The following is a 20,223-nucleotide window of genomic DNA, read 5'->3' on the forward strand; positions in this document are numbered from 1 at the left end:
TCACTGGGCTCAGACCCAGTTCTTACCCAGCCTAGACAGAATGCTCCTTCTGAAAAAGGTACAGGACTCAGTGGAAGGGTGCAGTTCAATTAAATTTAACCCAACAAATATTAAGTGCTTTGCATGTAGCTGTCCTTGTGGATGTCACCCTCAAAAATCAAACTTTTAGCACTTTATAGTTTACAAAACACTTTTCATGGATTACTTCATATTTTCCTCACAAGCAAGAATCAACGTACTTTCGTGGGTCAGGAGAAGCTGTTTCCCTTCCTCCCTCTGCAGTCATTTGCCAGTTGACCACCCACTGCCCATGGTACCACCATTATGATACTCTTTTCCCAGGCTGCCTGCTCACCCAAATCCCATCAGAATTTTCTAGATTCTCTTTGCACTACTGCTATCATCCACCTCTGACTGAATTTCTTCCAGGTTCCAGGTTCCAGGAATCCTATATATGGTTTTGCTCATGTCAATCCTCTTAGGTAGGTAGTACAAATATATTTTACTGGTCCTCAATTTGCATGAAAGACAGTGTGATATATTAGATAGAGAACTGGCCTGGAAGCCAGAAAAACCTAGATTAAAGTCTCACTTCTGACAAATATTGGCTGTGTCATGTTATGGGCAAGTTACTTAACCCTTCAATGGTCTAAGCAATTAAGACATTTGACAGATAAAGTGCCAACCTGTGTTAGAAGAGGACATTTCTATTCCCCATACTAGTGACATCACAGGTCCAGTCCTAGCCTGGAAATAAATGCTATTTTAATCCTAAAAATACTATTTTACCGATGAGAAAACAGGTTCATAGAGATAAAGTGACTTATCTAAGGTAACGCTGACAGGTTAATGTAAAGGACTTCAATCTAGGTTTTCCAGTTCCAAGTCGTGTTCCTCCACACTTTCCACAAACATCCCATATTTCTCAGGTTAATCCCCTAGTGAGGTGTCAGCATTGCCTTTATCTAAGAGTCACAGAAAAAAAAAGACCTTGGCGGTCATTCAGTTTAACCCCTTCCCTTGATAGTTGAAACACTTCCTGAAGCATTTTCAGTCAATACTAACACAAGCTAATGAGTTTCCTAAGCTAATGACTCTGTGTGTGAAGCAGTTTATATATATACACACACACACACACATATATATATATATATATATATATATATATGTATCTATCTCTCCCTCTTCAAACTTTCTCGGACTTCAAAGGAACGTTGCTCTAGGCTGGTACTCTGGTATGGGATCAAACACAGAGTCCGGCTCATAAGATGCAGTCTGGAGAGGTTCTTTTGGTCTTCATGCTCCAGAATCTGATGCATACGTGGCCTGAGCCAGGACCTACTTCCACCCTTCCTGCTGTCTTCACCCATTGAAGCAGTCTGATGATTTCTACCTGACCTCTTACAACAGGTGGCTCTTCCTTCCCTGCAGTCATTGGAATTCTTTTGTAAGAACCTTGCTCCCTCTCCAGCTCTGTACACAATTTTGCAAGGTGTGTGATTTTCTTTAAGTTTAGATAGGAATACTAGGGAGGGAGCAGCTAGGTGGTGCAGTGGATAGAGCACCAGCCCTGGATTCAGGAGTACCCAAGTTCAAATCTGGCCTCAGACATTTAACACTTACTAGCTGTGTGACCCTGGGCAAGTCACTTAACCCCAATTGCCTCACCGCCCCCCCCCCCCAAAAAAAAGAATGAGTCACTCAACCAACTCAACTAACTCCAGGGGGCTTCCTATTTCCTCTAGAATAAAACATCAACTTCTCTGCTTAAACTTTTTGTTTTTGTTTTTGTTTGTTTTTTGGGCAGGGCAATGAGGGTTAAGTGACTTGCCCAAGGTCACACAGCTAGTTAAGTGTCAAGTGTCTGAGGCTGCATTTGAACTCAGGTCCTCCTGAATCTAAGGCCAGTGTTTTATCCACTGAGCCACCTAGCTGCCCCTGCTTAAACTTTTAAGGTCCCCAAACAACCTTTCCAGGCACATTGCACAATATTGCCCCTCTTTTGGCTGTGATCTAGCCAAACTGGCCTTCCCTCTGTTCCTCATGCTTGACACCCCATCTTCAAACTATGTGCCTGAGAACAGGCTTTTGCCCAGGCCTAGAATGTACTCCTTCCTTATCTCTGCCCCACAGGGCCCCTTTTCTTTCTTTCTTTAAACTGCAATTTAGGCAACATCTTCCGATGAAGCCTTTCTACTCCCCCCCCACCCAACTTCTTGTGCCCTTTCTCCCAAACTACCTTGTATTTTAACTACTTTGTGTTTATGTTTGTGTGTATATGTTACCAGCTGTGTGACCCTGGGCAAATAAATCACTTAACCCTGTTTACTTCATTTTCCTCATCTGTAAAAAAATGAGCCGAAGAAGGAAATGGCAAACCACTCCAGTATCTGTGCCAAAAAAAAACCCCAAATGGGGTCACAGAGAGTCAGATATGACTGAAACAACTGAACAACTATCGATGTATGTATGTATGTGTATGTGTATATGCATACATGTGTGTATATATATATAAATAAAACTACTATATATATATATATAACATGCATCTATTAACATTTGGGGGGGGCAATGGGGGTTAAGTGACTTGCTCAGGGTCACACAGCTAGTAAGTGTCAAGTGTCTGAGGCCGAATTTGAACTCAGGTCCTCCTGAATCCAGGGCTGGTGCTTTATCCACTGCCCCACCTAGCTGCCCTATTAACTTTTTATTCATGCTTTTATATATTGTTATAGGTGCTTATGCTTATCTCTCCTTTTAGACTGGCAGCTCATTGTGAGTAGGAATTATTTCTTTCTTTGTACTTATATTCCAGGGGCTTAGTACAATTCCTGGAACATAAGAGTTGCTAAATTAGTATTTTTTTTCTTTCTTTTTTTTCTCTTTTTTTTTTCTGGGACAATGAGGGTTAAGTGACTTGCCCAAGGTTACGAAGCTAGTAAGTGTCAAGTGTCTGAGGCCAGATCTGAACTCAGGACCTCGTGAATCCAGGGCCAGTGCTTTATCCACTGCACCACCTAACTGCCCCCTAAATTAGTACTTTTTGATTGGTTGATAGACATCATGCTTTTGCCAGAGGGGAGATTATCTTTCTAATTTGTTTCCACAGCACTGACTAGAAGTTCTTCCTGTACCACAATCCTTCCTGACATGATTTCGGGTGCATTCTCTTGTTCTGTCTGCATGAGGGGTGGCAACAGTACATTTGCTACTTGACAGCACTTCAGAGGCTTGAAAACTGTTTAGCAAAGTTGTCTACTGCCTTTACAAGCACTGGGCTAGGTGCTAGGAATCCCCACATAATGCAAAAAGGTCCCTGTCCTCAAGGTGGTTACATTCTGTTGGAACAAAGGAGGTTAAAGATGAGCAAGACAATCATAGAATGTGATGATTTTAGATCTAGAGTTAGGGAACTGAAAGACTGCCCAGCCCAGTGCCTTTATTTTATGCATAATGAAATTGTGATGATGGGAGAGAAAAAGCAGATGTCCCCATAATCACACAACAAGCCAAAATGAGAGCTTCCATTTCTTTATAGTCCAAAGTTTTCCTGATAAGTTATTCCCAATAGCTCAGTTCCCAGTTTCCTGGCCCCCATGATCAAATCCTACCCTACCCCAAAAAAACACTCTTGGTAAATTTGGTTGGGATATATGACTCCATTGGCAGAGAAAACTCCTAGTGCATAAAGTTCTCTAAGACAAGATGGCAATTTAACTGTAAATTACAGCCTTACAGAATTGCCCCAGGGCACTAAGGGTTTGGATAACTGGAATAAGACCACACAGCTAGGAATTGTCAGAATTGGCCCCAAGCCTTGTTGATTCTAAGACCAAGCCTCTATTCACTACCCCATGTGGCCTCTTATATACAGAAGGAAAAGGAAGAGGAGTAAAGGGGTACCCACTAGCGGGTGATAATCCCATGGATATACCTGACCCAAAACACCATCCCTGTGCCTGGAGCTACAAAAGAGCTATTAACAGATCATGTCCACAACCTTCCTGAGTTCAAATCTGGCCTCATATGCTTACTAGCTGTGTGACCCTGGGCAAGTCATTTAACACCATTTGCCTCAGTTTCTTCATCTATAAAATGAACTGGAGAAGGAAAAGGCAAAGCACTTTAGCATATTTGCCAAGAAAATCCTAAATAGAAATGGCTGAACTAGAATAGGAATGTAATAGAATACTATTGTGTTGTAAGAAATGATGAGCAGGCAGATTTCAGAAAAACCTGGAAAGACTTAAGTGGACTGATGCTGAGTGAAGTGAGCAGAACCAGGAGAACATTGTGCACAGTAACAGCAATATTGTGTGATGATCAACTGTGATAGACTTGGCTCTTCTCAGCAATGCAATGATCCAAGACAGTTCCAAAGAACTCGTGATGGAAAATGTTCTCCACATCCAGAAAAAAGAACTGTAGGTTCTGAATACAGATTGAATCATACTGTTTCTACTTTTGTTTTTGTTTTTTTTTGGAGGGGGGGGATTTTTCCTTTTTGTTCTGATTCTTCTTTCACAACATGACTAAAGCAGAAATATGTTTAATGTGATTGTACATATATAACCTATGTAAGATTCCTGTCTGTCTTGGGGAGGGGGGAGAGAAGGGAGGTCAGGAGAAAAATTTGGAACTAAAAATCTTATGAAAACAAATGATGAAAACTATCTTTACATGTAACTGGAAAATAAAATACTTGTATGATTTAAAAAAGAAGAAGAGCACTTAGAATCACCTTAGAGGAGGTTTAGAACCAGATATTCATTCCACAGATTAGGTTTCTATAGTAACAAAAGAAGGTAAATGACTAGACCAAGGTCACATAGCTAATCCATGGTAGAGCTGAAGCTAGAACATATTTCTTTGAGGGGAGTCAGGGAATGAAAAATACCCTGATGTAGTCCCGTCCCCTTTGTCCAAAGTACTTGCAGTACACTAAGCAGAGGGATCTAAGTAAATGCCCTAATATTAATGTAGCCGGGGCAGCTAGGTGGCGCAGTGGATAGAGCACCGGCCCTGGAGTCAGGAGTACCTGAGTTCAAATCCGGCCTCAGACACTTAACACTTACTAGCTGTGTGACCCTGGGCAAGTCACTTAACCCCAATTGCCTCACTAAAAAAAAAAAAAAAATTAATGTAGCCTTCCTCAAAATTGGGTTGCAGGGAAACAACCCAGCACTTGGTTCAAACCCTGTTTCTGACAGTTACTAGCTTTATATCCTCGGACTAGTCATTGCCCTTTTCTGAGCCTCAGGTTCCTCAGTAAAATGAAAGGGTTGGGCTGGATAATCTCTAAGGTCCTGTCCAATGCTAAGAGTCCCTGGATGTTAGCCTTCTACCAGCCAACTAGTATGGGGCTGCCCAGGACTGCTGCTGCTGCTTCAGGTGGCTTTCTGGCTTAGGATGGACACTTCCTTCAAAGAGATACCACCTCTATGCTGGAGTCCCCAAAGGAGCCATTCTTTGCCCTGGGCCATCAGAACTTTGTCCCAGGGTGTTGAAAAGGAATGGTATTTTCTCCCCCTGGGGCACCAACCTCTGGGGAGCATGCTTCCTCCCTTCTGTTGCATTGGGTGGGTTAGCAAGTAGACGAAAGAAGGCCTGGCGGATCTCCAGGAAGAAGCACAGGGCCCTGAGGGGAAAAACTGTGCCCTTTCCTCCCTCCCTCCTGCCCTTGAATCTCCATTGGCATCATGCCCCTTTCTTGGGCCTGCCTTCCCTGGGGGTGTGGAAGTTGAGAGAGATATACACGCTGGCGATGTTTTCTGGCCTGAGCATCCATGCCACGGAAAACAGACAGGACCGGCAGTTTATCTCACAGTGGGCCTCACTATCCTTAGGGTATCAGAGGGTTTCTGTTCTGTCCCCACCCACACTCAAATGAATCTTCACCAGATGGTGGAATTCCTCATTATAGCTTTGATAATGAGGATGGAAGCTGTTTCTTCCTGCCCTTTGAGGAGATATTGCAAGACATGTTTCCTGAGCACTTTTCATAAACCACTAAGGAGATGCCAGGGTCCTGAGAGAGGGGGCCAGCTGTCCGAGAGGGCAGGAGAGCGGCCTGCTTACCTGTGGAAAATCCCATTTTCTTGTGGCACTTGGTAAATTCGATATTAAAATAGGTGACCAGGGCATGGATGTAGTCATTGCGCTGAATCTGGAGGCAGAATGCGGATGTGAATGAGAGCTCTTCGGTCTTCACAGTGTAAATGTCTACCTCCTGCAGTGGGAGAGAAGAGAGACAGCACAGGCTACTTACCCCCTTTCCCCAAAGGGCTGCCTGAGTCACAGGGTGGACTCCACTGGGTCTATGGCTCCAGGGCTCAGAAAGTGCCGCAAACTTATTGTGATGGAGGTCTGAAGAGAAGAGAGTCAAGGAGGTTAGAAATGACATATTAGGGGGCAGCTAGGTGGCGCTATAGTGGATAAAGCACCGGCTCTGGATTCAGGAGGACCTGAGTTCAAATCTAGCCTCAGACATGTGACACTTACTAGATGTGTGACCCTGGGCAAGTCACTTAACCCTCATTGCCCTGCCCCCCCAGTAGTAAAAATGGATTTGGGCTTGTCTGCTTTCTTCTTCTACCTGCATCCTATTCCAAAGACTCATTCCAATGTAGAGGCAAACCTGGGCTCCTCAGTGCCATTCCCGCAGAGCAAAGCACCCACAGAGGCTTCCCAGCTGAAAAGGCCTCCCTTTACCCAGGTGAAGTGGAAAGAACTCTGGCCTAAGAGTCAGGAGAGCTGCAGTGAGTCAGAAAGTGATGCTCCTCATCTGAAAGCATGAGGGGATTGAACTGACAGATGTCTGAATTTAAATCCAGCCTCAAGCAAAATCAGTTCACTCTCCCACCTCAGTTTCTTCACCTGTAAAAGGGGGATAATACAGTTATCCCACATCATGGGAGGCCCCCACAATCTGGAAAATCTGCGTAAAAGTTTTGGTCCTCCCTTTGTACCAGAGAAGTTGGATATTTTTTTTCTTTTTCTTTGAGGGACCTTCTTGTAAAATCTGGGTTAAGTATTTGGACAAAGGCTCTATGTTGTCTGTTGGTCTTCATGTGCCACCACAAAACTCCCCCAAATTCTCATTTAATTTCTTATTTCTGACCCTTGACATATGGAGAAAGTCATGATGTAATACTGTAATAATGTGTTATAATATGATGGAATAACTGCAGCACATACCTCCTAGGGCTGTTGCCAGGTAGTACAGAGGATAAAGGGTTGGATTTGGCATCAGGAAGACCTGAGTTCAAAACTGACTTCAAATAATTACTAGCTGCGTGACTCTGAGAGAGTCACTTAACCTATGTCTGCCTCAGTTTCCTCATCTGTAAAAGGGAATTAATAATAGCACATACCTACCACAGTTGTTTTGAAGATAAAATGAGAAGGAAAAAAGCACTTTACAAACCTTAAAGTACTATATAAATGATAGCCGTTGAGGACAGCCAAGTGGTGAAGTGGATGAAGCACCAGCCCTGGATTCAGGAAGACCTGAGTTCAAATCTGACCTCAGACACTTGACACTTCCTAGCTGTGTGACCCTGGGCAAGTCACTTAACCCTCATTGCCCCACAAGACAAATAAATAAATAAATAATATCTGTTGTTTTTGTGTTGTTGTTGTTGTTGTTGTTGTGAGGATAAAGTGAGATATGTGTAAAGCACTTTGCAAACCTTAAAATGTTATAGTTATTATTAATTATTACTGTTGTTATTATAAGTATAAAATGATATATTCATAAGTGTTTTGTAAAGCTTGATGCACTATATAAATGCTAGCTATTATTATTAGAAGATCTCTATAGGGAAGAGAACACTTAGATTTATAGTCCTAAAAACTGGATTAAAATCCGGTCCAATCATTTACAAGCTGTGTGACCAGAAATAGGTGCTTTATCTCTCTAGACCTCAGTTCGTCATCTGTAAAATGTGGCTGACAATACTAAAACCTGCATCTTTATCCAATAACTCACCATTGTGAAGAAGTTATCCTGATTTTGCAAAGAATATGTCAGAAAAGTGACTGATTCTACCAAGCTTTTTTTTTTTCAGCAACAAACACTTATTTTATTTTCCAGTTACATGTAAGGGTAGTTTTCAACATTCATTTTCATAAGATTTAGAGTTCCAAATTTTTCTCCCTCCCTCCCTCCCTTTCCTCCCCCCTCCACAAGATCGCAACCAGGTTATATATGTACAATCCACAAGTGTTCTTTTTATCAGTTCTTTCTATAGGGGTGCATAGTAAGCTTCCTCATTAGTTCCTTGGGATTGTCTTGGATCATTGCATTGCTGAGAGTAGTTAAGTCATTCACAATTGCTCATTGGACAATACTGCTGTCACTACGCACAATGTCCTCTCAGCTCTGCTCACTTCACTGTACATCGATGTTCATTAATCTTTCCAAGTTTTTCGGAGATCATCCTGTTTGTCATTTCCTGTAGCACAAGACAATTCCACTACAATCATATAACACAACTTTTTTCCATCATTCCCTTGATTTTCAATTCTTAGCCTCCACCAAGAGTTGCTATAAATATTTTTTGTACAATTTTTCCCTCATCTCTTTTTCATGATTACTATTGTTACCTGTTTCCCTTCCATCCTAATCCCTTCCCCATGATATTTATTCTATTATCCATCTTCTTTCATCCTATCACTCTTCAAAAGGGATTTGCTTCTGTATGTATTTGGATGTATGTATTTGCTTCTCCCTCACTCTGCCCTTCCTTCTTTTGCCCCTCTCTCTTTATCCCCTTCCCCTCCTATTTTCCTGCAGGGTTAGAGAGATTACTCCACCCAATTGAGTGTGTACATTAGTCCCTGCTTGAGCCAATTCTAATGAGATTGAGATCTTTGAGCCAATTATGATGAGCAATAGGCTCATTTACTGCTTAGATTAAATAGATCACTCCACCCAGTTGGGTGTGTCTGTTAGTCCGTCCTTGAGGTAACTCTGATGAGTTTAGGGTCTTTGAACCTTTTCTGAGTGTAAAATTAATTTACTGTCCTGCTCCTCTTCCATCTCTTCCCCAACTCCATAAGCCTTTTCCTGTAGGATTTCACCTCTGCCCTTCCCCCTCCCCCAGTGAATTCTCTTCACCCCTCAATTTAACCCTAAAGATGTCATCACCTAGCTAAGTGACACAGTGGACCAAGCATCACCCCTGGACCCAGGGGGATCCCAGCCAAAACCCAGCCTCAGACACAAGACAGTTGCCCACTGAACGACCCCAGGTATGTCCCCCAGCTCCAATTTTTTTATGGTTCTCTAGGGTCTTGTATTTGAAAGTCAAATTTGCCATTCAGTTCAGCTCTTTTCCAGTGGTTTCCTATTGTCTCCAGTAGCAAATACAAAATGCTCCGTTAAACATTCAGAGCCCTTCATAACCTATCTCCCTCCTAACTTTCCTGTCTTCTTACACCTTACTGCCCAACACAACCTCTTCAATCCAGGAACACGGACCTCCTGTCTCCTGTCTCATGGACACTCCATCTCTCAGCCCCAGGCATTCTTTCTGGCTGGTCCCCACGCCTCATACTCTCTTCTTCCTCTGTGCAGATGACTGACCTCTCTGGCTTCCTTTAAGTTCCACCTAAAATGCTGCCTTCCACAGGAAGCCTTTCCCAACTCCTCTTAATTCTAGTGCCTTTCTTCCATATTTCCTATTTATTCTGTATATTGTTTGATAGATAGATAGATAGATAGATATGTGTGTGTGTGTGTGTGTGTGTGTGTATTTGTTTTTGTTTACATCTTTGCATTAAATTGCAAGCTCTTTGAGCGCAGGTAATATCTTTTGCCTCTTCTTTGTATCCCTAGTGATTAGCACAATGCCTGGCACATAGAAGGCACTTAATGAATGGTTATTGATTGAATGCAGCCAAAGTATTTCTGTAAATTTTTAACCTATTTATCTTGTGCTCTGAGAACTTATATTAATTGTCTTCTTCCTTTTATTTTTATTTGTGTGTGTGTGTGTGTGTGTGTGTGTGTGTGTGTGTGTGTGTTTTGCAGGGCAATGGGGGTTAAGTGACTTGCCCAGGGTCACACAGCTAGCAAGTGTCAAGTGTCTGAGGCCGGATTTGAACTCAGGTACTCCTGAATCCAGGGCTGGTGCTTTATCCAATGTGCCATCTAGCTGCCCCTGTCTTCTTCCTTTTAGAAAAGGAAATAACTAATTTTTATATTTGCCTCAGGCTGATAAATTCTGTATTTCATTATCATTGCACAATTTTCAATAGATGCCCTCTAGATGCATCATTATCCATGGTGAAACAGCACCTACCTTTCAGAGTTTTCATGAGAAGTGCATGAAATAATTTCTTTCTTTTTTTTTTTTTTCCTGCTGCGGGACTATGGGGGTTAAGTGACTTGCCCAGGGTCACATGGCTAGTACATGTCAAGTGTCTGAGGCCAGATTTGAACTCAGGTATTCCTGAATCCAGGGCCGGTGCTTTATCCACTGCGCCACCTAGCTGCCCCCGAAATAATTTCTATAAAGTGTTTAGCTCAGTGCCCAGAGCTTAATAAATGCTTGTTTTCTTCCTTCCTTTCTTCCTATTCAGCTCTTGTCTTTTTATCAGAAATGCTTAAAACTCCTCTATTGCATTTAAGGTCCATTATTTCCTTGCAAGATTATACTCAGCTGTTCAAGGTATGTTATTCTTTATTATAAATGTATTGCACTTGCCTTTTGGAATGCTGTATTCCAAGATCTCCTCTAGTCACTCTTAGAAGCTGTCAGGTTTTATGTGACCCTATTCCTTGATACTTGAACTGCTTCTTTCTTGAGACTTGTAGAAATTTCTTCTTTTTTTTTTTTTTTAATTTTTTTTTTGTTTTGTTTTGGTTTTTTTTTGTGGGGCAATGAGGGTTAAGTGACTTGCCCAAGGTCACACAGCTAGTAAGTGTCAAGTGTCTGAGACTGGATTTGAACTCAGGTCCTCCTGAATCCAAGGCCAGTGCTTTATCCACTGCGCCACCTAGCTGCCCCCGAAATTTCTTCTTTATTGTGGGAACTCTGAATTTTGTCTATAACATTCCTAGACTTTTCCTTTTTAAGACAAAGGGTTAAGGAGATAAGAAGTCACCACAGAATGTGGAAAGGAAGCTGAACCCCGATTTATAAAATCTGAGTTAAAATTATGGCTGTTGTTGATTATTTCTGAGTCCTTAAGCAAATCATTTCCCTTCTTTGGCCTCAGTTTCCTCATCTGTAAAATGTTGGGATCAAACCATATGGTCTTCCAGGTTCCATCCAGTTTTATTATTTTAAAAGTTTATGAAACAACAGCAACTCATTTCAAACTCAAGGTTCTGATCATTTCCCTGGCAAACCCCATCTTCTCTCATATTTGGGCAGTTTGCCCCATCTTTACATAAAAAGAAATATGACTTGGAAAGGCTATGGATCCTTCTAGATCTTGTTCATTTTCTATCTTAGTCAGCAAGCCAATCACATCTCTGTCATCTGCTAACTACCTAGAACAGGGATCACTATTACTAATGGGTTCTGGACAGGTATTGAAAGAGGGTAAGGAATCACAACAACATATACTGATTCAACATTCTGTAGAGCAATTTCGAACTGTGCCCAAGGGGCTATAAAACCTTGCACAGCCTTTGACCAAGTAATACCACTACTAGTTCTATATCCCAAAGATGTTAAAAAAAAAACAAACCCAAAGTAAAAGGACTTATATGTACAAAAAGAATTGGAAATTGAAGGGATGCCCATCAATTGGGGAATGGCTGAATGAGTTGTGGCATATAATTGTGATGGAATACTATTGTGCTATAAGAAATGATGAGCAGGATGCTCTCAGAAAAACCTGGAAAGACTTAAATGAACTGATGCAAAGTGAAGTGATCAGCACCAGAACATTGTATACAGTAACAGCAATATTGTATGATGATTGACTGTGGATGACTTGACTTTTCTCCACAAACCAATGATCCGAGAAAATTCTCAAGGACTTATATAAAAAATGCTATCCATCTCTGGAAAAAGAACTGATGGAGTCTGAGTACAGATTGAATCATACCTTTTCTTTATTTTTCTTGGGGTTATTTTGTTGTATAACGTGACTAACATGGAAATATTTTTGCATGACTGCACATGTATAACCTATATCAAATTACTTACCTTGTCAATGACGGGGGAGAAGATGGAGGAAGAGAGAGAATTTGGAACTCAAAAAATTTTAAAACATGTTAAAATTGTTTCTACATGTAACTGGACAGGGAAATAAAATATTAATTAAAAAAAATAATCACCACAACAAAGATATAGGTTCAGTTGAGGGCCAGGGAACAAACTGAAGCTAGAGAGAGAAATATCTGAGTAACCCTTTAGCAAATGAAAAGTAACAAGAACCAAGGATACTTTGACCTTCAGAAAACCAGTATTGAGTGGTATCTCATTAGAGATCCTAGATCAGAAAGGCACAGAGAACAGTTCTGGTCTGCTCTGTGGTAACCCATTAAAAATGAACCCAAGCAGAGGAAAAACAAAGGTTCTAAAAGCAGTGAAAAAAATAGGATCAAATTTTCAGCTACAACTGGGAAATGAAGAACTAATAGATATAACAATTTCAGCAGGGGAAGTAGATGAAAATCAATCTTGCATGAGGAACAAATGGAATTGAAAGACTTCACAATGTACCATTCTTTTTAGGTGAATGCTGCTCACCAACTATTTGCCGGCTCACGTCAAAATAGGACAAAAATTTACAAGGGTCTTGCAATACAGCAAGAGTGATTTAAGTTAGGCATAAGGAAGAACTTCCCACCTGTCAAGCATGTTAAATATTGGAAACTGTCAACTGAAGGATCTGTGGACTTTCTATTCCTAGAACTCTTTAAGAATAAGTCAGCCAACACTCTCAAAGAGATCAAAGAAAGAGGAAAAGCTACTATGTGTATAAAAACATTTAAAGCAGCTCTTTTTGTGATGGCCAAGAATTGGAACCTGAAGGGAATGTGCGTCGATTGGGATACGGCTGAACGAATTATAGCATCTAAATATAACAGAAAACTATTATACTATGGGAAATGATAAAGAGGACTATTCCAAAGAAACCTGGAAAGCCTTGTAGGACTGGTGATGCTAAGTGATGTGAGCAAAGCCAGGAAAATACACTATAAACAATAACAACGATTTTGTAAAAATAAAGAAGACTTAAGAATGACCATTATTCCAAAAGACCAATAGATGAAAAATTCTATCTTGATGGACCCAAGATGTGAAATGAGACACATTTTTGAAAAGAGCCAACATGGGAGTTTGTTTTACTTGACTATGCGAATTTGTAAAGCACTTAGCAAGGGCACATATGGTAGGAACTATATAAATACTGATTCCCTTCTCCTTTCTTTTTCCTTCTCCATGTTCAATCAATTCCCATTTTTGGATAAATTCTTCTAAGTTCATAGGTTCATAGATTTAGAGATGAAAGGAGCCTTAGAAACTTTTTACATAGGAGGAAACTGATTGTTGTGACAGCTAGGTGCCAGACAGCTGGGCAGCACTGTGGATAGAGCACTTGAGAAGAAGCCAGAAAAACTTGAGTTGGAATCTGGTCTCATACACTAGCTATAAAACCATGAGAAATTCACTTAACCTCTGTTTCGTCAGCTGTAAAATGATAATAATAATAATAATAATAATAATAATAATAATAATAATAATAATAATAATAATCTTTACCTCCCAAGGATGTTGTGAGGGTAAAATGAGATAATAATGGTAAAATATTATGTAAATGTCAGCTATTATTTTGACTTGCCCAAAATTACACGGGTTATAAGCAAGAGAAGTGAGACAAACTCAACTTTCTTCCCTCAGCCATTCCCATAGCCATAGTTATAGCTCACCATCACTTCTTCCCTGTCCAAATCATGACTGGTCTCTGCCTCTAGTTGCTCCCCTCTCCAATCCATCCTATAGGTACTTTCCAGAGTAAGCTTCCTAATGGTCAGCTCTGCCCAGAACTCATTCATGGCTCCCCTGAGTCTGCTGAATCAGTGATCTAGCTTGCCTATCACTCAAGGCCCTCTGCAACCTGTTGCTTCCATATGTTGCCAGGCTCCTCTCTTACTGATTCCCATCCATAACTACTATTCTTTCCTAGGTTGGACTATTCAGTGCTCTAGGAACATTGAATTCTCATTCTGCTATTTAGTCCCTGTATGACATTGGTCAAGTCCCTGGGCATGTAATCTGCTGAAAATGGTAAGGTTGGCTAAGAACCTTTAGGATCTTTAGGGTACCACTTCCCCTTTGATCCTATGATAATTCTATGCCTTTGAGTTTCTGCTTCCATACCTTTGCTAATAGTTTCCTTCCTAACAGAATATCCCAGCCCCACGTTTTCCTCGCTTCATCTCCAAATGTCCCCTAGAAGCATTATATTATAGATTATAATATATATATTATAATATAGAGCAGTTTCAGTCTAGTGCAATGGAAGGAGCTCTAGACCTAGATCCAAAGATGGTATTCAGTCTTTTCTTCAGTCATGCCCCATTTGAGGTTTTCTTTGCATTTCCTCCTCCAGCTCATTTTAAAGGTTAGGAAACTGAGGCAAACAAAATTAAAGGACTTGCCCAGGGTCACACACCTATTGTTAGATTTGAACTCAGGTCCTCCTGACTCCAGGCCCAATGGTCTATCCACCATGCCACCAAGCTGCCCCAGATCCAAGGAACCTAGATTCATATCTCAGTCCTGCTACCTACTGCCATCTGTGTAAACTGAACCAAGTCACTTCCTCTTCCTGGCCTCCTTTTCCTAATTTGTAAAATAAAGGGGTTGAAATAGATGGCTACTAAGGCCCTTTTTTTTTTTTGGCTTCAAATCCCATGACCCTTCTTGGAATCCAAAGATCTGAGGCAGAGCCAAATTCCTTTGCCTGCCAGGTCTCCTCCTGGGAGGAGTAGGAACTTCTCTGGCCTCCCTCAGAACTTAGAGGCTGTACTGAGGACAGGCCCCAGGTGACTTAGTGCTCCATCAGCATAACTTAAACAGAATGGCCTTGGCCTTTCTTGGCCTCCACTAAGTAATGTTACAAATGGATGTGTCCCAGCATGTCTGGTCAAAACACAGGCTTAATTATAATAAAGGTTAATGCACCAAAAACATTAATAGCATGAAAATAGCAATTAAGGGTGTGAATAAGGGCAAATATTTCCCTAGTCCAGCAGCAAGACAAAAACTATTTAGCACATTACTGACAGCTGAACAGGAGGTCACCGGTAGTTTCAAACCTCCTAAGAAACCAACTGATCCCTATCCTGTTCTTTTGTAGTAAATCAGTAGGGGGAAAATGGTGGCAGGGAGAGATAAGAAGAGAAATGAGTGTAAAGACTTAATTGTTGTCTTCAAATCTTGTAACTTAATAATAGTTTTGGAGAATTTGGGGTAAGGTTTTTAAATCTCTGTAGTTTCTTTGATTCACGTTGGTTAGAATGTTCTTGAATTCACTTCAATGTAACCAAATAAGGGGATCTTTTCTAGTGCCTGTCTCAGATGATGGAAGTACATGTCTGGGTACTACAACCCACTGGGTTTGATGGTAAAAGGCCTTAGTTCAAATTCTGATTCTGCTACTTACTTAGTATAACCTTGGGCAAAGTTCCTTAACTAATCTGGGCCTCAGGTTGAACTACGATGATTCAAAAGGTCCATTCCAACTCCAAATCCATGATCCTTTAAGTCTATGAGTTGTATTCCCTGGTAGGCAACATGCCAAATTGGAGAGATTAATTCGATTTGGAATTTAAAAGCCCATATTTGAAACCTTATTCTGCTACTTAATACCTGGGTAATGTTTGGAAAATCTGTCCTGTTTCCTCAACTCTTCAGATAACAGAGTTGAATTAGATCATCACCAATAGCCCTGCCAGCCCTAAAAATCCTATGATGGTGCCTTGGCTAGTTCCTCTGGTGATCAGTCCAGGAAGATGCTAACGTTCAAGCTGTCAAGACCTGTTACTACTGAGCCTCCAGAGATATCACAGAGAGTCTTGGTAAGACTCTCAGTATCTTTTTATTCCTTTGTTGAGTGACAAAACTCTATGTATTGGTTTTAAGTCACTGTTTAAAATTTTTAATTATGATGTATATATTTTGTTCATTGATTTATATTTAGTTTTGTTTTTATATAGATGATAGAATTGTAGACATTGATCTGGAATGGATCTTTCTTCACTATATAAATGAAGAAAGTGAGGTTCAGAGATCTACCCAAAATCAGGTAGGAAATAACAAAGCCAGGATCAAAACCCATCTCTTCTGATACTGATCCAGTGTTCTTTCAACTGACTTCACTGTTTGCTTGTTTAAGTGGAGGAGCCTTATCGCAGATTAGAGAGAGACAAGTTTTTCCAAGATGGTACCAATGGAATTCAAGCCCTAACCAGGCTTTGAATAGAGTCTTAGGGATGGATTGGGTGTCTATTGTCCAAGGACTAGCCTTGCAACAATTGGAGAAGATCACTACCAGAGGACCAACTACCAAGTGATTCATTTGGATGGCCTCTGCAACTCATTTCATGCATCCATGAAGGCATTGGGCCTGCACACATGGAGAGAATACCTAAGTAGGGAAGTTCCATATTGTTAAGGCTAAAGTTATTTAGTAAAAGGACAGAAGACTTTGATATAGAAGTTCTGCATTTGGGTCCCAGTTCTATCACTTACTATCCTTTAGGTAATTCACTCATCTGCTCTGAGCCAAAATTTCCTCACCTGTAAAATTGTGATAATGATACTTGTACTACTTAAATCACTGAATTGTTGTATAGCTCAAATGTGAGAATGTGTGTGAAGTGCTATATAAATGGGAGTTGTTATTATCAATCAAAGTGATTTTTTACATTATGGGAGGTGTTTTTTTCTCTGAAACAGTTTTTTTTTAACTCCCCTCCTCCCACTGAAGCAAACATGTAGTTTCATTGTTGTAAAATATTTCCAGTGAAAAAGATTCCTCTTTCCTTTACTAGTATAATTCTACAACCCTATGATCTTAAATTGTGGGTTCTTAACTTTGGGGGTGCTTCATAGACCCCTTTAGCAGTCCAGTAAAACTTAAGGACTAAGAATAAAGCCTTTAAATGAGTAACTAAATGCAGATTACAAAAGAAATTAAATATATTGAAATATAGTTACCACTATATTAAAAAAAATTAAAAGATACCCCCGACAAATGTATCCACAAACCCATTGGGTCTGTTAAGAGTTTCTAAGAGAACCGTCTGGGCACTGAAAAATTAAATGATTGGTCATGGGTTACAAAGCTAGGGTGAGTCAGAGGTGCTTGAGCTGGAGCCTTTGTGACTCTTAGTCCAGCTGGCACTCCACTGCATCATGATGCATTTCACACAGAGTTTAATCCAAAGAAAACAAGAGTTCCCACTACGCTGGGAAAGAAACAACTAAATCATCTCAGTAGTACAGTTCTAAGACATTAACCACTCACTCTTCCTTTAGGCCAGAGGAAGTCCTATTGCCCCCCCCCCCAACCACCACCTTTTTTCTTATCTCAAGTACCTCTGGGAAGTCTTCAAATTATCCTGCTTGTTCCTTTGAACAAAGAAATGTTTTTTAAGAAGTAAATGGAACATCTGCAAGAGACTAGGAAGTAACATCTGTAGCTCAGCAATAAGAAGGATTGGTTTAAGGGGCATGCTGACTAGCTCTTCTCTACCTCCAGAGAGGAGAGAACCAGAGAAAAGAGGCTTTATTTGTACCAAGAATTATTTAACGTGGATATGAAGAACTTCATGAGAATAAGGTGTTTATTTCCTATCAAAATTCGAGAACTCATTAAATTATAATTTAATTAATTAATTAAAGGAGTAGCTTATAAGCACTTAAAATGATCAATATGAACCCATAGAGTTTCATCAAGCACAAATATGTATGAATTGGACTAAATGCTTCCAGGGATCCCCCTGACTTTGAGATTCCATGAGAGCTACCGAGGAAAAGTATAGGATTTCTGTGTCTGGACACTTTTAATAATAGAAATAATCCCACTTATTCCTCCCTAACTGAGCTGGATTGAGAGGAGAATTACAGTAACTATTTCAGCTTTCTCCTGTTTGGGGAATCTTAGAGCTCTTTCCCCTGCAAGAAGCAGAAATATTCTCTTTACTCAAAAGATGTATATCCAATGACAATCCATAGGTGAATTGACTGATGTTCTCAATGGCAAGCATAACTCTCTAGAGATCTAAGCAGCATGTGGTATAGTGAACAAAACCACTGGTCAGGAGTCAAGAGACTTGTTTGTGGATTCCAGTTTAATTACATGATGGCTTTGTGACCTTAGATACTTTACCTATCCTGGCCTCAGTTTCCTCACTGGATATCTCTAATACTACACCTTCCCCCCACCCCCAACCATCTTTAGCACTCTTTGGTTCTAAGTTGTTCTAAGTGCCTCTAATCTGACTCATTTTATTCTAGTTTAGAGAGGTCTTGGTAAACCTCACTTACTTCCTACTATTGGACCCTCTTATAGAATCCAAGAATGTCAGTGTTGGTAGGATACTCAGAGATAACATAGTCCAAACATTGCTTAAGCATGAATCCCCTCTGCAATATCTCTAACATCTTTATATCCAACCTTCATTTGAAGACCTCCAGATAGGGAGGTGCTAAAGCCAGCTTGTATCACTCTCAAGAGCTGATATGTTAAATTTTCAGTGGAAGCATTTCCACTTCAGAAATCAAGAAACACTACAAATTAGAGCTTGATTTATTGTCTTATTGATTGTCTAAAGTGGGAAATAAAATGTAAACAGTGCAGAATGCACTTAAAGTGTGTTGTGAGTACTTTTCTTTTTCTAGAGTGCCAGTTATTAAACATTTACCAGTTGCCTCCAGGAATGGGGAACTCACCATCCCTCTCCCTCCATCTCCAGGAAAATCACTGGACTTGTGGACTCAGAATTATGGGGATGTTCTTCAATACATCAAGTTGACATTTGTCTCTCTGTATCTTCCCTCACTTATTCATAGTTCTACCCTCTGAGACCAAATACACCAAGTAGAATTCCTCTTCTACATGACAGTCCTTCTTCCCCTCATCCCTCCCCTTAGAAGCCCCCAGTCCCACCACACCATCATGGGATGTGATTCTCAACAGACTGTGGAAAGAAATTCTGTTCACTCTTACTTTGATAGAAATGCTTCCTGGCTCATCAACCATTAACTGCAAGGGAGTCAAGAAACATATTGGGCATCACAATGTCAGAGAAGCTGTAACCCAAGAAATCAAAGTATGGCACACCCCTCTGTTATCCCTAAGAGGCTGGGCACAAAGTCAGCATAAAACAAAAACAACCAGTCAATTGTTTGAGGCATTGGGCTATAGTGCTAGATTTGGAATCAGAAGGACAAAGATTAAATCCAATCTCTGCTACTATGTGATGCCAGGAAAATCAATTCAACTCTCTGGACTCAGTTCTCTGAGTTGTAAAGTGACAAGGGTGGGGTGGGCTGGGCCATTTCTAAGCACTTTCTTAAAAATCTCAAGGTTTTATAATTCTGAAGGGCCAAGAATGATTAGCTATAATTTATAGATTTGGGGCTATCTTTAGGATTTGAGAAACTGAGGTCATTTGGAGACCTGGGCTCTAAATATGCTTCTTTTCTTTTTCTATCCAGATGGCTCACTCAAGGGCCAGCCCAGGGGGTCTCAGCTCTTAGAATTAATCGCCCTTTCCAGGATAGCATAGGTGGATCCCTAAGGCAACTCTAACTCAATCAGGACATTTATGAGTTACCAGACCTTTATTAAACAGGCATTGGTCACCACTTGCTTTGGGTCCACAATGTCCACCAGGGGTTCTCTCATGGCGACGTCCCGGATACAGGTCATGTCAAAGCCGTACACGTTCTCCCACCCTGTTGGAGCAGAGAAAGGCATCAGAGGTCAGGTAGGCTGGCAGCAGAATTGGAAGCTTGGCTTATGTTTCTTGATTAGCCAGAAGCATAAGCAAAATATATGCTGCTGGGGCAGCTAGGTGGTGCAGTGGATAAAGCGCTGGCCCTGAATTCAGGAGGACCTGAGTTCAAATCCGGCCTCAGACACTTGACACTTACTAGCTGTGTGTCCCTGGGCAAGTCACTTAACCCCCATTGCCCCACAAAACAAAACAAAACAAAAAGCAAAAAAACAAAAATAGATGCT

At 40.7% G+C, this 20,223-nt stretch overlaps 1 protein-coding gene across 5 annotated transcripts in view; it reads right to left on the minus strand.

Annotated features, from left to right (window-relative positions):
* PRMT8 (protein arginine methyltransferase 8) overlaps positions 1–20,223 on the minus strand; it is a 172,204-nt gene that overhangs the window by 15,159 nt on the left and 136,822 nt on the right. For all 5 annotated transcript variants that reach the window (XM_043969036.1, XM_043969035.1, XM_043969038.1 and 2 more), the window contains 2 exons: positions 19,822–19,937; positions 6,079–6,229 (listed from right to left, as the gene is read on the minus strand). In XM_043969036.1, coding sequence (XP_043824971.1) covers positions 6,079–6,229; positions 19,822–19,937 — 267 coding nt within the window. The remainder of the gene's footprint in view (positions 1–6,078; positions 6,230–19,821; positions 19,938–20,223) is intronic.

Source organism: Dromiciops gliroides, chromosome 5, assembly GCF_019393635.1.
Source record: "Dromiciops gliroides isolate mDroGli1 chromosome 5, mDroGli1.pri, whole genome shotgun sequence".
In the NCBI taxonomy this organism is placed as follows: Eukaryota; Metazoa; Chordata; class Mammalia; order Microbiotheria; family Microbiotheriidae; genus Dromiciops; species Dromiciops gliroides.